General features: G+C 44.6%; 1 protein-coding gene across 1 annotated transcript in view; it reads left to right on the top strand.

Annotated features, from left to right (window-relative positions):
- Nucleotides 1-1,522: 1,522 nt before the first annotated feature.
- Nucleotides 1,523-13,177, top strand: part of LOC123755795 (centrosomal protein of 120 kDa) — a 46,468-nt gene continuing 34,813 nt past the window's right edge. Inside the window, exons 1-4 of the mRNA XM_045738607.2 lie at nucleotides 1,523-1,833; nucleotides 3,625-3,775; nucleotides 4,043-4,160; nucleotides 11,896-11,997. Coding sequence (XP_045594563.2) covers nucleotides 1,794-1,833; nucleotides 3,625-3,775; nucleotides 4,043-4,160; nucleotides 11,896-11,997 — 411 coding nt within the window. The 5' untranslated portion in view covers nucleotides 1,523-1,793. The remainder of the gene's footprint in view (nucleotides 1,834-3,624; nucleotides 3,776-4,042; nucleotides 4,161-11,895; nucleotides 11,998-13,177) is intronic.

The raw sequence follows: 13,177 nt of genomic DNA, 5'->3' as shown, positions 1-13,177 counted from the left end.
GTTAACAGTTACAGTTACAATGTTGAATTATCTGCATGTCTCTTGCAAATTGTCTATACAGTATACCTAGGTCATAAAAGTATTTGTGTGTACGTCTGATACCATACTACTTGTGAAGGAGGAACTTTATATGTGTTTATCTCTCAGAATGTTTGGTAATATGTTTATTTGTGATGTGTGTCTATGTATATATTAACACGTTGTACTGACCGGGGTGAGAATAGCTTGAGCTACCTCATCCCTTTGTGTGTATTTTACCTCAATAAACTTATTTCAATTTCAATTTCAATTTCCATGGACAGGGTGAGAGATTTGTTAAAATATATAGTTCAGGGATTTATTGAAGAATCAAGAAGGCAAAGAGTTATGAGCTTTCATACGTCAGGCTGCGAGCAGCCGCGTCCAACAGCCTGGTTGATCAGTCCAGCAATCAGGAGGCCTGGTCGACGACCGGGCCGCGGGGACGCTAAGCCCCGGAAGCATCTCAAGGTAACCTCAAGGTAAGGACATGATAGAGGTTTACAAGTGGATGAAAGAACATAACAAAGGGGATATTAATAGAGTATTAAAAGTATCAACACAAGACAGAACACGAAACAATGGGTATAAACTGGATACGTTTAGATTTCGGAAAGACCTGGGTAAATACTGGTCCGGTAACAGGGATTTTGATTTCGGGAACCAGTTGCCACGTGGCGTGGTGGAGGTGTCTTAGTCTCTTAGGAGGGTCTCTTAGTTGTTTCAAGCAGCGTGGGTCATGTATATGAGTGGGATTAAAATAAAAATAATAAATAAATGTTTATTTAGGTAAGGTACATACATAAAGAGATTTTACAAAGTTTGTTGGATTAATAGATAGAGCTAGTACATACAATGCCTAAAGCCACTATTACGCAAGGCGTTTCGGGCAGGAAATGGGTGGGTGGTTATATATAGGAGAGATTGGGTGGTTATATATAGGAGCTGCCTCGTATGAGCCAATAGGCCTTCTGCAGATACCTTTTTTCTTATGTTCTAATATTAATTTAGCGGTGATAATGAATGGGTTAACTACAAATGCCACTGTAATGAAAAAAAAATATCAGAGAAAATGGGGGATTATTGACAAGCTCTCGGCTTTCTGTCCTCATCGATGCCACAGGTATATACCGACCCTCAGGCAAATTCAGGTAAAGCTTGTGGAATGGAGATAAAAGGATAAAATTTAAGTCTATATAGGATCAAAGGTTTGGAACCATATAGTTAGGCCTATTTTTCACACGCTTTAGTTTAAACTTACAAATGAAGAAGCGAGTCTACTTAGTGCCATCTATTGACGGTAAGACACACTAGAGCTAGGCTGACGCCACGACAAGTGTTACCACAATAACGATTATTAATGATAGGAAGCAGTTTAATGAATTAAAAAACAGATATTAAGTTAGCAAAATCACACGTAGATGTAAACAATTTTATTTAAAGGCATTATTTACTTGGAAATAATTTATTATAGTCGGCAGAAAAGTGGGAGATGGCGGCGTCTTGGCGGGGGACGGAGAGTGACGCGTCCTGATACACGCTGGACGTAAACAAAACTATGGTGGCCTCCAGAGTGCCTGGCTTTACTCGTGCTCACAACATCACGCCCACGCAATATATCTCGTAAAGCGACAGGAGGACGAGTGACACGACTGTAGCAGACGCGGCGATGGTGCAAGAGGGAGTGTAGCGAGCGGACACGGGTAGAATTGGAGAGGGCAAAGACAAGGGCGCCATTGGTGATTCCAGAGAGTTGTCACTCCGACCCGGCCAGCATGAAGGGTGACCTGACGGTGGTGTTGTCAGTGTACGAGGGTGAGTGAGGGCCAGGCTCCAGGGCAGACTGTGGGGTGAGTGAGGGCCAGGCTCCAGGGCAGACTGTGGGGTGAGTGAGGGCCAGGCTCCAGGGCAGACTGTGGGGTGAGTGAGGGTCAGGCTCCAGGGCAGACTGTGGGGTGAGTGAGGGCCAGGCTCCAGGGCAGACTGTGGGGTGAGTGAGGGCCAGGCTCCAGGGCAGACTGTGGGGTGAGTGAGGGCCAGGCTCCAGGGCAGACTGTGGGGTGAGTGAGGGCCAGGCTCCAGGGCAGACTGTGGGGTGAGTGAGGGCCAGGCTCCAGGGCAGACTGTGGGGTGAGTTAGGGCCAGGCTCCAGGGCAGACTGTGGGGTGAGTGAGGGCCAGGCTCCAGGGCAGACTGTGGGGTGAGTTAGGGCCAGGCTCCAGGGCAGACTGTAGGGTGAGTGAGGGCCAGGCTCCAGGGCAGACTGTGGGGTGAGTGAGAACGATGTACAGGGCAGACTGTGGAATGAGTGAACCATGTTCAGGGCAGACTGTGGAATGAGTGAACCATGTACAGGGCAGACTGTGGAATGAGTGAGAACCATGTACAGGGCAGACTGTGGAATGGATGAGAACCATGTACAGGGCAGACTGTGGAATGAGTGAGAACCATGTACAGGGCAGACTGTGGAATGAGTGAACCATGTTCAGGGCAGACTGTGGAATGAGTGAGAACCACATACAGGGCAGACTGTGGAATAAGTGAACCATGTACAGGGCAGACTGTGGAATAAGTGAACCATGTACAGGGCAGACTGTGGAATAAGTGAACCATGTACAGGGCAGACTGTGGAATAAGTGAACCATGTACAGGGCAGACTGTGGAATAAGTGAACCATGTACAGGGCAGACTGTGGAATAAGTGAACCATGTACAGGGCAGACTGTGGAATGAATGAGAACCACGTACAGGGCAGACTGTGGAATGAGTGAGAACCATGTACAGAGCAGACTATGGAATGGGTGAGGGAAACCAGATATTTATGCAGGATTTCACACATACTGCTGTTACTGGCAGTGTCTGTGTTGACTGTCATAGTAATATTGATTAGTGTAACAATTAGCATCTACTATGTAGCTCCTAGTAAATTATCTAGTTTCTTGCCTTGTATCCTAGTGTCCCAATCAAGATGAGCAGAAATGACCAAGTTGTTGATGCATCTATGACCTCCAGTGTTGCAACAATCAGTCTTGTATCTTTACCCATTTATTAGAAAACATATGGCCAATGTTTATGTAAATAGTTTGTCACAAGGATGGCTATAGCCTTCATCTAGGGAAGTGATGAAATGCTATACCAGAGTCTTCTATCATCATGGGTAGTTCTTATTCAGATTTTGTACTAGTTGAAAAATTGACAGTAATTCATATTTTAGGAGGTATTCTGTGTAGTTATATACATACAAAGAGAACAGGTTACTAGAATTAATGTGCTTTGAAAAGTAATTTTATATAACATCCACACACCAACACTGCAATAAATTATTGAAACAATCTTCTAATGATTTTCACTAGCTGTGGAAGGTCCTGATTGGAACCACACTTCTCAATCAACACAATCAGTCTTCCACCGGAAATGGTGATTATGTAGTCCATTTACAAAATTCACTCGGTCAAGAATTAAGGTTTTGGTATGAGCTTTTTATTTTTAGATCAAGGGGGGAAGATAATCTCATTTCAGTATTTTTAGCTCTCAAGTGTTGTTTCACTCTCGAGTATTTGTAGATTGCTAGAGTTATTTTTTTTAAAGTGGTGATATTTATTTCTAGGGGAGGGTATGCAGCCTCGGGAGAAGTGGAAGGTGGTGGTGACGGCTCACCTGGAAGGCAAAGTGGTCTCCACCGACCCTGTGCCCCTCTCAAGTCAGCCGAATATTAGTCAGGAGATGTCATGGGACGTTTCCCCATCAACCCTTCTCAAGTAAGAAGCAGACATTTGTCTCCAGTGTGTTCAAGTTGAAAGATGCTCTAATTTTTTTTTTTACTATTATTCCTTTCACTTTCTGTATTACTTGACTTATTTTATATAACATTACAGTATTTACCCAGAATGTCAGATCAGCCAACTCTTGGTGCTTGCACTTCACAATGTGATATAGGTACTGTACTACAGTTGAACTAACAAGGGAGTTTACAGTACTGTGTCAGATCCCATTTGAAAACAGTACAGTTTAGCACTTGGTTGCAGGTACAAGAATGCCCGAGTGCCGTTGCGTATTGAGTGTCATGCCGTGGACAGCAACAATGATCACCACTTGGTTGGTTACATCATCCTTCCACTCGTCTCAGCTGTCCAGGGAGAAATGGTAAGCCTCATTTCTCTGAACAATAATACAATAATTTTATAAAGTTGAATTTTTATGAACAGTGAAATGCCTCATCAATATATATACGATGGGGCCTCGACTTACGATGCTAATCCATTCCCAGAGACGGATCGTAAGTCGAAATATCGTAAGTCAAAGTGATTTTTCCCATAAGAAATAAAGGGATTTGAATTAATCTGTTCCCCACCCTCCAAAATATTAACATATAAATACATTTTATACTGAATACAATGTTTTTTTCTAACTACAATACAGTACCTAAGTTTATCTTACCTTTATGGAGGGCTCTTGATGGCATATGGAAGATGGTGATGAGGGGGAGGAGTTGTTACTGTTTGGAAGGGGAGTCTCCTTCCATTATCACATCAGGCAGTGATGTTTTCTCTGGGGTACACTCTTTCCTACGTTTTGCCTGAATACCACTAGGACCTGGTTGTGGTTCAGTGCTTGTATGTCTCGCTACAAATTTGTCAAGAGACATTTGTTTTTCCCTTCATTTTAACATTTGTCTGTAATGATGCATCACTTTAGCACCCATAATGTCCTTTTTCTTAGCCAGTATGGTGGATATTGTTGACTGAGATTTGTTGTACTGCCTAGCCAGTCCAACAACCCACACACCATCTTCATATTTACGAATGATCTCTTGTTTCTGCTCTATGGTCATCCTTACATGGGATCTCGTATGTTGAGCCTTACCACTGACTTTCCTGGGACTCATGGCGTGATACAGTGGAACCTCTATTAACGAGTGGCTCTATTAACGAGTTTTTCCAGTAACGAGCAAGCCACTCGCAGCAAATTTGTCTATTGACGAGCTCGCCTCTATTAACGAGTGAAACCACATGGCGTTTCCTAGCGTCTCGCGGGTTCTCGCAAATTCTCGGACGCCTCCGACGCCAGTGTTGTTGTTGTATCTCACACGACGAGCATCCCTCTGGATTTATTTGAGCTTTTCTTTGGGTTTTTAGTGGTTTTGCGACTACAATTTGTAACACGATGTCTCCAAAGAAGCTGCTTGCTAAAGATAGTGTTGTCAAGAGGAAGAAAAACACAATTACTGTGGATTTAAAGAAGGAAATTATAGCAAAGCATTAGTGTGGTGTCTGTGTGATTGATCTCACAAGGAAGTATGGCAGGTCCTCATCAACAATTTACACCATTAGTAAAGGAATGAGGAGGTAAGGGAGGATGCTGCCTCTTAAACTGAGATCAGGGAAGTGTTTGGAATGTTTGAAAAGGTGAACGCATTCTTGGAAAAGCTGCCCTGATAAAGCAGTGACAACCCGGTGTGTGAAAATGTTTAATTAATTTATCACTTTGTGATAACACTTTATGAAAGTGTTATCACTTTCGCAGGTATATGTCGCTTGAACGTAACACACTTTTTTTCTCTTGAATGCACCCAAACACCGCGCTCAAGCGTCATTTGAGCAAATATTTCTATAAAATCCAATTCTTATCCGATTGACTTGGGGATTGTATACAAGTTTGCCATGAAATTTCCGTTTTCTTTAATAACCACATTGCCTATTTGAGAAAACGGCATTGTATTGTATCTTCGGGGTAAGACTATTATATTGTTGACACAACGAGTGTAATCAACGTAGTTTTTTATTTAATGCTGGTCTAACGCATCCTTGTGTGACATTTCTCCGTCTCCACCAGTCTCCGTGGTGTAGTGGTAAGACACTCGCCTGGCGTTCCGCGAGCGCTATGTCATGGGTTCGTATCCTGGCCGGGGAGGATTTACTGGGCGCAATTCCTTAACTGTAGCCTCTGTTTAACGCAACAGTAAAATGTGTACTTGGATGAAAAAACGATTCTTCGCGGCAGGGAATAGTATTCCAGGGACCATAGGATTAAGGACTTGCCCGAAACGCTATGCGTACTAGTGGCTGTACAAGAATGTAACAACTCTTGTATATATCTCAAAAAAAAAAAAAAAAAAAAAAAAATTTGAAATGAAATTTTGGGTGAAATTCCCAAGAAGAGAGAGTCCGCCTGACTCAGAGGTGGATTCTCCTTCCACACCATAACCCCTCTCCTCCTTCCCACCTCTCCATCGTCTCCCTCAAGCCAGCAACTACTCTTCATAAGGTAAAGTAAATATTAAAACACTACAACAAAACATTTATATTTACATGTGCAGTATTATATTTACATAAAAAAAGTCATACAAGTATGGATGTTTTTGGGAGTGGAACGGATTAAATTTATTTCCTTTATTTTAAATGGGGAAATTTGTTTCCAAAGACGAGTTTTCCAGGTAACGAGCTCGGTGCCAGAACGGATTAAACTCGTTAATAGAGGTTCCACTGTATATAATAATTACTTTAATGTTCAAAATGCAAAAAATCACCACAAAAGCGAAATTTCTTATAGACGCGATCATCACTAAGCGGGCAGCTGTAGTAAACCGAGGCAGGTCGGCCGTGTGACCGGGAACCACGCGCTTGGTCGACCCGAGCGTGTCCCAACAAATATCGTAAGTCGACGACACCGTTGGATGTCGAGTCGCATTTTTTTATGAAATTTACATCGTAACTTGAAATTATCGTAAGTAGGGGCAATCGTAAATGCCACTGTATTTTGGTAGCAGACTGTATTGGTAGCAGTCTTTCTTGTAAACATATGTTGTTAAATATGACCGAAAAAGTAAGATTAAACAAATAAAACCAACAAATAAAACCGCATTGGAAATACATAAAACAAATAATTGAAAATATATTTGTGGAAACACCTGGTGCTTGAATGGCCCACGCGACCGTGTCTGGGCGAGTCACGCATGGGGCGATCAGCCCGTGATGACATCACAGCGCACCTTGTCCATGTCCCCACAGCCAAAGGTGGAATTTGGTATTTAGTTTTACATAGACATGTTCAGGGAAAGGAATTTATCATTTTACGAAGAAAAAAATTTTGTTGGGACCACTTTATTTCATGCGCACAGGGGGAATTTCACAATAAACTCAGCGCAGCACGGTGGTTAACACCACTGTGCTCAAATGAAAAAATGTAATATTTTTGTCCTATAAAAATGTTCATTTGTGTCCCCTGACCACCGGAAAAATAACAAAAAATCGTAGGTGACATATTTTGGTCGCAATAGGGCGAGGAATTCTGGCAAAATGTAGGCGTTGATAGAACACGTGTCGGAGGCAGTCGGCTTCGTTCGTAAGAAAGTAATTAGAAACAGAGCAATGCAAACGATGTACAGTGACCACAACACAGCAGTTGCAACATCAGGATCTGCGGATTGGTACAAGAATTCAACCAACTACGAACCACTTAGTTTCATGAAAGGGAACAGTAAAACAACAGAAGTGCACTTACATCGCATCAGGCTTGGATACCCATGTGCATGGGAAATAGACTTACAGGTTCCGGAAGGTGAGAGGAAATGTCAGCACTGGAGAAATGCCTGACAGCCCAATGGAACATTATCTAACACAGTGCACAGTTACAAACCCATTAAGATTTCAACTTAGATTCAACAGAGCAGAAGTTGTTGTTAAACACATGGGAGAAAATCTTACTGAAGCAACCATACGAGTCATAAATACTCATACTCCGCCCAAGTAAAAACAGAAACAAGCAACACTTAGTGGGCCAGCCAGAGGCTTAGGGCTCGTGCAGGAATATCCCTGTCAAAAAAAACAAAAAACAAAACAAAAAAAAAACGAGCAAGCTGTCAGGCGGGTGTTACCACAAAGATGATATTACCTAATTATTTCAATGCCTCTGATTTTCTTATTTTTTCAATAGTATTATTCAATAGCGTGTAGCGTAATAGCGTATTATATTTATGTAATAAAATGTGTGAATCATTGCTACACTCAAAAGTAAGGTGTGCATATTAGTGATTCAATTATTATGTTCATGAAATAATAAACAAATAGTTGTGCTGTTATTACACTATATACACAGAATATATATAAGTATCTGCATGTTTTGTTCACCATAACGAACCACTAAGTTGGTATAGCGAGTCAAAACAACGAGTATCCACCACATACTAGCCAGTAAACATCACCACCTTCCCTCCCTCACCACCTTCCCTCCCTCACTCGCCAACATTCCTTCTCCCACCAAACTGTTTTTGCTTTTATTTACTATATACAGATGTTATTTATGTGTCGACATGCTTTGTTCGCCATAACTGTAAAACTAGGGTGGTATGATGAGCTCGGACAATAACAAAGGTCGCCACACAGTCAGCTGATGCTCCCTTCCAAAAACAAAAGGTATTGCTTTTGGAAGGCCTTATTTTTGATGGCCTTGGACTCTGCGCTTCAGGTTGGGGAGCTTCAAGCTTTCCTCCAACCCCAGGGGTTCTGTTTGTTTGATTTAGGTGGTGATTTTGTTTGTTTGCAGCCTTTTTCTTTTTTGTCAAAGAATGAGATGGCGGGCTTTCGGAGGGGTCCGTTGGTTTTGGATGGTTAGGCCGGGGGTGCATCACGTGTTGTGTCCGGTGGCGGCTTTACACTAATACCTGCTGATCACTGGTTCTGTGATGGATGATCTGGGTGGTAGATTTGGATGTGTGGTTGTGGTTTTGGTTTTTTAGTGGTGGAATTGGTTGGATCTGGTTTCCCTGGTTCCCTGTTCACGGGCTCGTGTATCTCGGGTTGTCTGCAGTGTCATGTCCAGCCTGTCTGTGTTCTACCCTCGTGCCCATGACATTCGGATGTATGCTGCTCTCGCTGCGTTTTTTAGCAACATGTCTCTGATAGTCATTCGGGTGTGGGGGTTTTGGAGGTCGAACAGCGTCCTAGCCTCCAGGTATCTAATAAACGTTCCAGTTCCTTCTCAGCCGTGTGGGGGTTTCGGGCGCCTGTGGCGACCGTTTCTCTTCTTCGTCGAGGGAAGTAGTTCTGAAGTAGAGGGAACACAGAGAACATATACGGCACACATACATGATAAATTACTTAAACTGCTGGGATCGTCTCAAAGCTCTCAAAATGTACTCTTTGGAAAGGAGATGAGAGAGGTATCAAATAATATATACAGTACAGTGGTCCTTGATTTATGATGGTAATCAGTTCCCAGAGACGGATCATAAGTCGAAATATCGTAAGTCAAAGCGATTTTTCCCGTAAGAAATAAAGGGAATTGAATTAATCCGTTCCCCACATTCCAAAATATTAACTTACAAATACATTTTATTATACTGAATACAATTTTTGTCTCTAAATACAATGCAGTGGAGTTTATCTACCGTTTAAATACAGTTTATCTTGCCTTTATAGAGGACTCTTGATGGTGTATGGAAGATGTTGAGGGGGGGGGGAGGAGAGGTGTTACTGTTTGGAAGGAGTCTCCTTCCATTATAACATCAGGCAGTGATGTCTTCTCTGGGGTACACACTCTGGCACGTTTTGCCTGCATACCACTAGGACCTGCTTCTGGCTCACTGCTTGATTTTCTCACTAGAAATCATTCCATTGAAGATTGTTTTTCCTTTCTTTCCAACACTTGTCTGTAGTGAGGCATCACATTGTCATTAAAAAGATCAATGCAACGGGCTGTTACAGCTTCATCTGGGTGGTTCTTTTCAGCAAAACTTTGCAGTCCTTCCCATACTGCACACATTTTCTTAATTAATGAGTAAGGGACATCCTCTAGTGCCTCTGCCGCCTCCTCTGAAGATTTATTTTACTGCCTAGATAGTTCAACAATACTAGTACCATTTTCATGTTTACATATGACTCTTGTTTTTCCTCTATGGTCATTCTTATGTGTCTTCATATGTTGAACCTTACCACTGACATTCTTAGGACCCATGGCATGATATATAATAATTAGTTTTATGTTCAAAAAGCAAAAAAATCACAAAAACAGAATTTCTTATAGGCGTGATCGTCACTAAGCGGGCAGCTCTAGTAAACTGAGGCAGGTCGGCCTGCGTGACCAGGAACCACGTGCTCGGTCGACCCAAACGTGTACCAACAAATATCGTTAGTCGACGACACTATCGTAAGTCGAGTCGCATTTTTCAATCAAATTTACATCGTAACTCGAAATTATCGTAAGTCGGGGCAATCGTAAGTCGAGGTGCCACTGTACATGGAAGATACTGGAAGGCCAAGTCCCAAATTTGCACAGTAGAATAACAATGTACTGGAGCAAAAGATACAAACAGAAATGTAGAATAGAACCATTGAGGAGTAAAGGATACTGTAGGCACAATCAGAGAACACTGTCTGAACATCTGAGGTCCACAGCTGTTCAATACTCTCCCAGCAAGCATTAAAAATATTGCCGGAACAAAGGTTGATTTCTTATTAAAGAACAAATTAGTAAACTCTTGCAAGAAGTACCGGACAAACCGGGCTGTAGTGAATAGGTGAGCCTACAGGCAGCTGCAAGCAACAGTCTGCTGGACCAAGTTACCACAAGTTGAGCCTGGCCTTAGGCTGGGCTCGGAAGTAGAACAACAACCGAGACCCTCTCCAGGTAAGCTCCAGGTAATATTATGCAGAATGACCACCCCCCCCCCTTCGTCCCCCCTTCTCCGCCCCCCCTTCTCCGCCCCCCCCCCTTCTCCGCCCCCCCCCTTCTCCCCCCCCCCCCCTTCTCCGCCCCCCCCCTTCTCCGCCCCCCCCCTTCTCCGCCCCCCCTTCTCCGCCCCCCCCTTCTCCGCCCCCCCCTTCTCCGCCCCCCCCTTCTCCGCCCCCCCTTCTCCGCCCCCCCCTTCTCCGCCCCCCCTTCTCCGCCCCCCCCTTCTCCGCCCCCCCTTCTCCGCCCCCCCCCTTCTCCGCCCCCCCCCCCTTCTCCGCCCCCCCCTTCTCCGCCCCCCCCTTCTCCGCCCCCCCCTTCTCCGCCCCCCCTTCTCCGCCCCCCCTTCTCCGCCCCCCCTTCTCTGCCCCCCCCCTTCTCCGCCCCCCCCCCCTTCTCCGCCCCCCCCCCCTTCTCCGCCCCCCCTTCTCCGCCCCCCTTCTCCGCCCCCCCTTCTCTGCCCCCCCCCTTTCTCCGCCCCCCCTTCTCTGCCCCCCCCCTTCTCTGCCCCCCCCTTCTCCGCCCCCCTTCTTCGCCCCCCCCTTCTTCGCCCCCCCCCTTCTCCGCCCCCCCCCCCTTCTCCGCCCCCCCCTTCTCCGCCCCCCCCCCTTCTCCGCCCCCCCTTCTCCGCCCCCCTTCTCCGCCCCCCCCTTCTCCGCCCCCCCCCTTTCTCCGCCCCCCCCTTCTCCGCCCCCCCCCCCCCTTTCTCCGCCCCCCTCCTTCTCCGCCCCCCCCTTCTCCGCCCCCCCCACCCTTCTCTGCCCCCCCCCCACCCTTCTCCGCCCCCCCCCACCCTTCTCCGCCCCCCCCTCCCTTCTCCGCCCCCCCCCTTCTCCGCCCCCCCCTTCTCCGCCCCCCCCTTCTCTGCCCCCCCTTTTCTCCGCCCCCCCTTTCTCTGCCCCCCCCCCCTCATTCTCTGCCCCCCCTTCTCCACCCCTACCTTTCATATGTGTAGACATAGTGAAGGAGGGGTATTGAGGCTGTGACCCTGTTCAAGGGGGCATTAGAGCATCACCAGCCCCTGACATCACGGTCACACATGTAATAGACTCCCCATTAATCCTACAAAGTTCAATGTGGCTAGTCCTAAGTGTCTAGCTTCCAAACATGGATAGACAAACATTCTCTTTTATATATATATATAGATTTATATACTGATTAGAAAGAAAGATATAAGGCTTTATTTTAATAGCATTTTATTTTCTCTTTGCAGATTGATAAAAAATGGCACCGATTACTCGGAGGACCGTCAGTGCCTCAGAGGATGCCTCCGAGGTTACTGCTCTGCCTCAATGTATTCTCAGAAGCAACCAAGGTACTAGTTCAGTGATAGTAGTGTGTATTTGACTAGTTCAGTGGTGGTAGTGACTGCACATGAGTATTTAATGTGGCATTAGATGAGAAAAGGGGTGTGTGTGTGTATATAATTACCTAAGTGTTGCAGGATGAGAGCTATGCTCATGATGTCCCATCGTCCCAGTATTCTTTATATGTTGCTTTGGAATTATTGATGGTTTTGGCTTCCATCACCTTATAAATTAACTTGTTCTAACTGTCTACCACTCAATTTGTAAAAGTGAACCTTCTAATTCTTGTTGTTTTTTGGTAGCTTTGTTTCCAAAAATTATTCTGTCAGTTTTGTTGATTCTTGTTTCTATCTGTACATATTGCTCATATCTTTCTTCTATCTTCGGTATATTTAACTCCTCTAACCTCTCCTCGTAGCTCCCATTTTACAGTTTGGGAAGCCATGTAGTTGCATGTGTTTGCACCTTCTACAGTTTGTTGATGTGCTTCTTCAGATACAGGCACCATACAACTGGTGCATATTCCAGTTTGGGTCCTGCAAAGGTCATGAAGAGGCACCTCACGCAGTGTTCTTTATGATCCTACGCTGATACTTTACTATCCACAACTAAGATCTTTCTTTTTTTCTGTCAGTCTTTAAGGCCTATATTCACATAATGTGCATGATATGTGTGGCCAATTTTTGCCTATCCCACATTCCATAATGTGGCATTTATTCACATTAAATTCCATCTGACAAGTGTTGCTCCATACACATATTTTGTCCAGGTTATGTTGAAGGGCAAGGCAATTGTCAGTCTCTCTTATCATCCCTAGTTGCTTAGCATCATCAGGAAACATGTTCATATAATTCTGTATTCCTTCTGGTAGTTCATTCACATAGACAGTTAACATTACTGGTGCTAGAAAAAACCTTTGCTACTACAATAGTAACTCTACTCCTGTCTAATACATTGCTTTTGATTACCATCCTCTTCTTCCACAAATTTTTTCATCCATGTTAGGAGTCTCCCTGTCACTCCTCCAGCAAAATTGTTTCCTGTTCTCTCCTGTTTCCAAAACAACCTCTTGTGTGGAATTCTGTCAAAAAACTTTTTCTGTGGAGAGCCCCGTCGGCTATTTGAACTGATATGTGCTATACAGTATTAGTTTGGGGGCCATCGGTCACAGAAGTTTTTATGCCTACT

Source organism: Procambarus clarkii, chromosome 43 (genome assembly GCF_040958095.1).
Source record: "Procambarus clarkii isolate CNS0578487 chromosome 43, FALCON_Pclarkii_2.0, whole genome shotgun sequence".
In the NCBI taxonomy this organism is placed as follows: domain Eukaryota; kingdom Metazoa; phylum Arthropoda; class Malacostraca; order Decapoda; family Cambaridae; genus Procambarus; species Procambarus clarkii.
The sequence above is the reverse complement of the archived record's forward strand: the minus strand, read 5'-3'. Positions and strand labels throughout refer to the sequence as shown.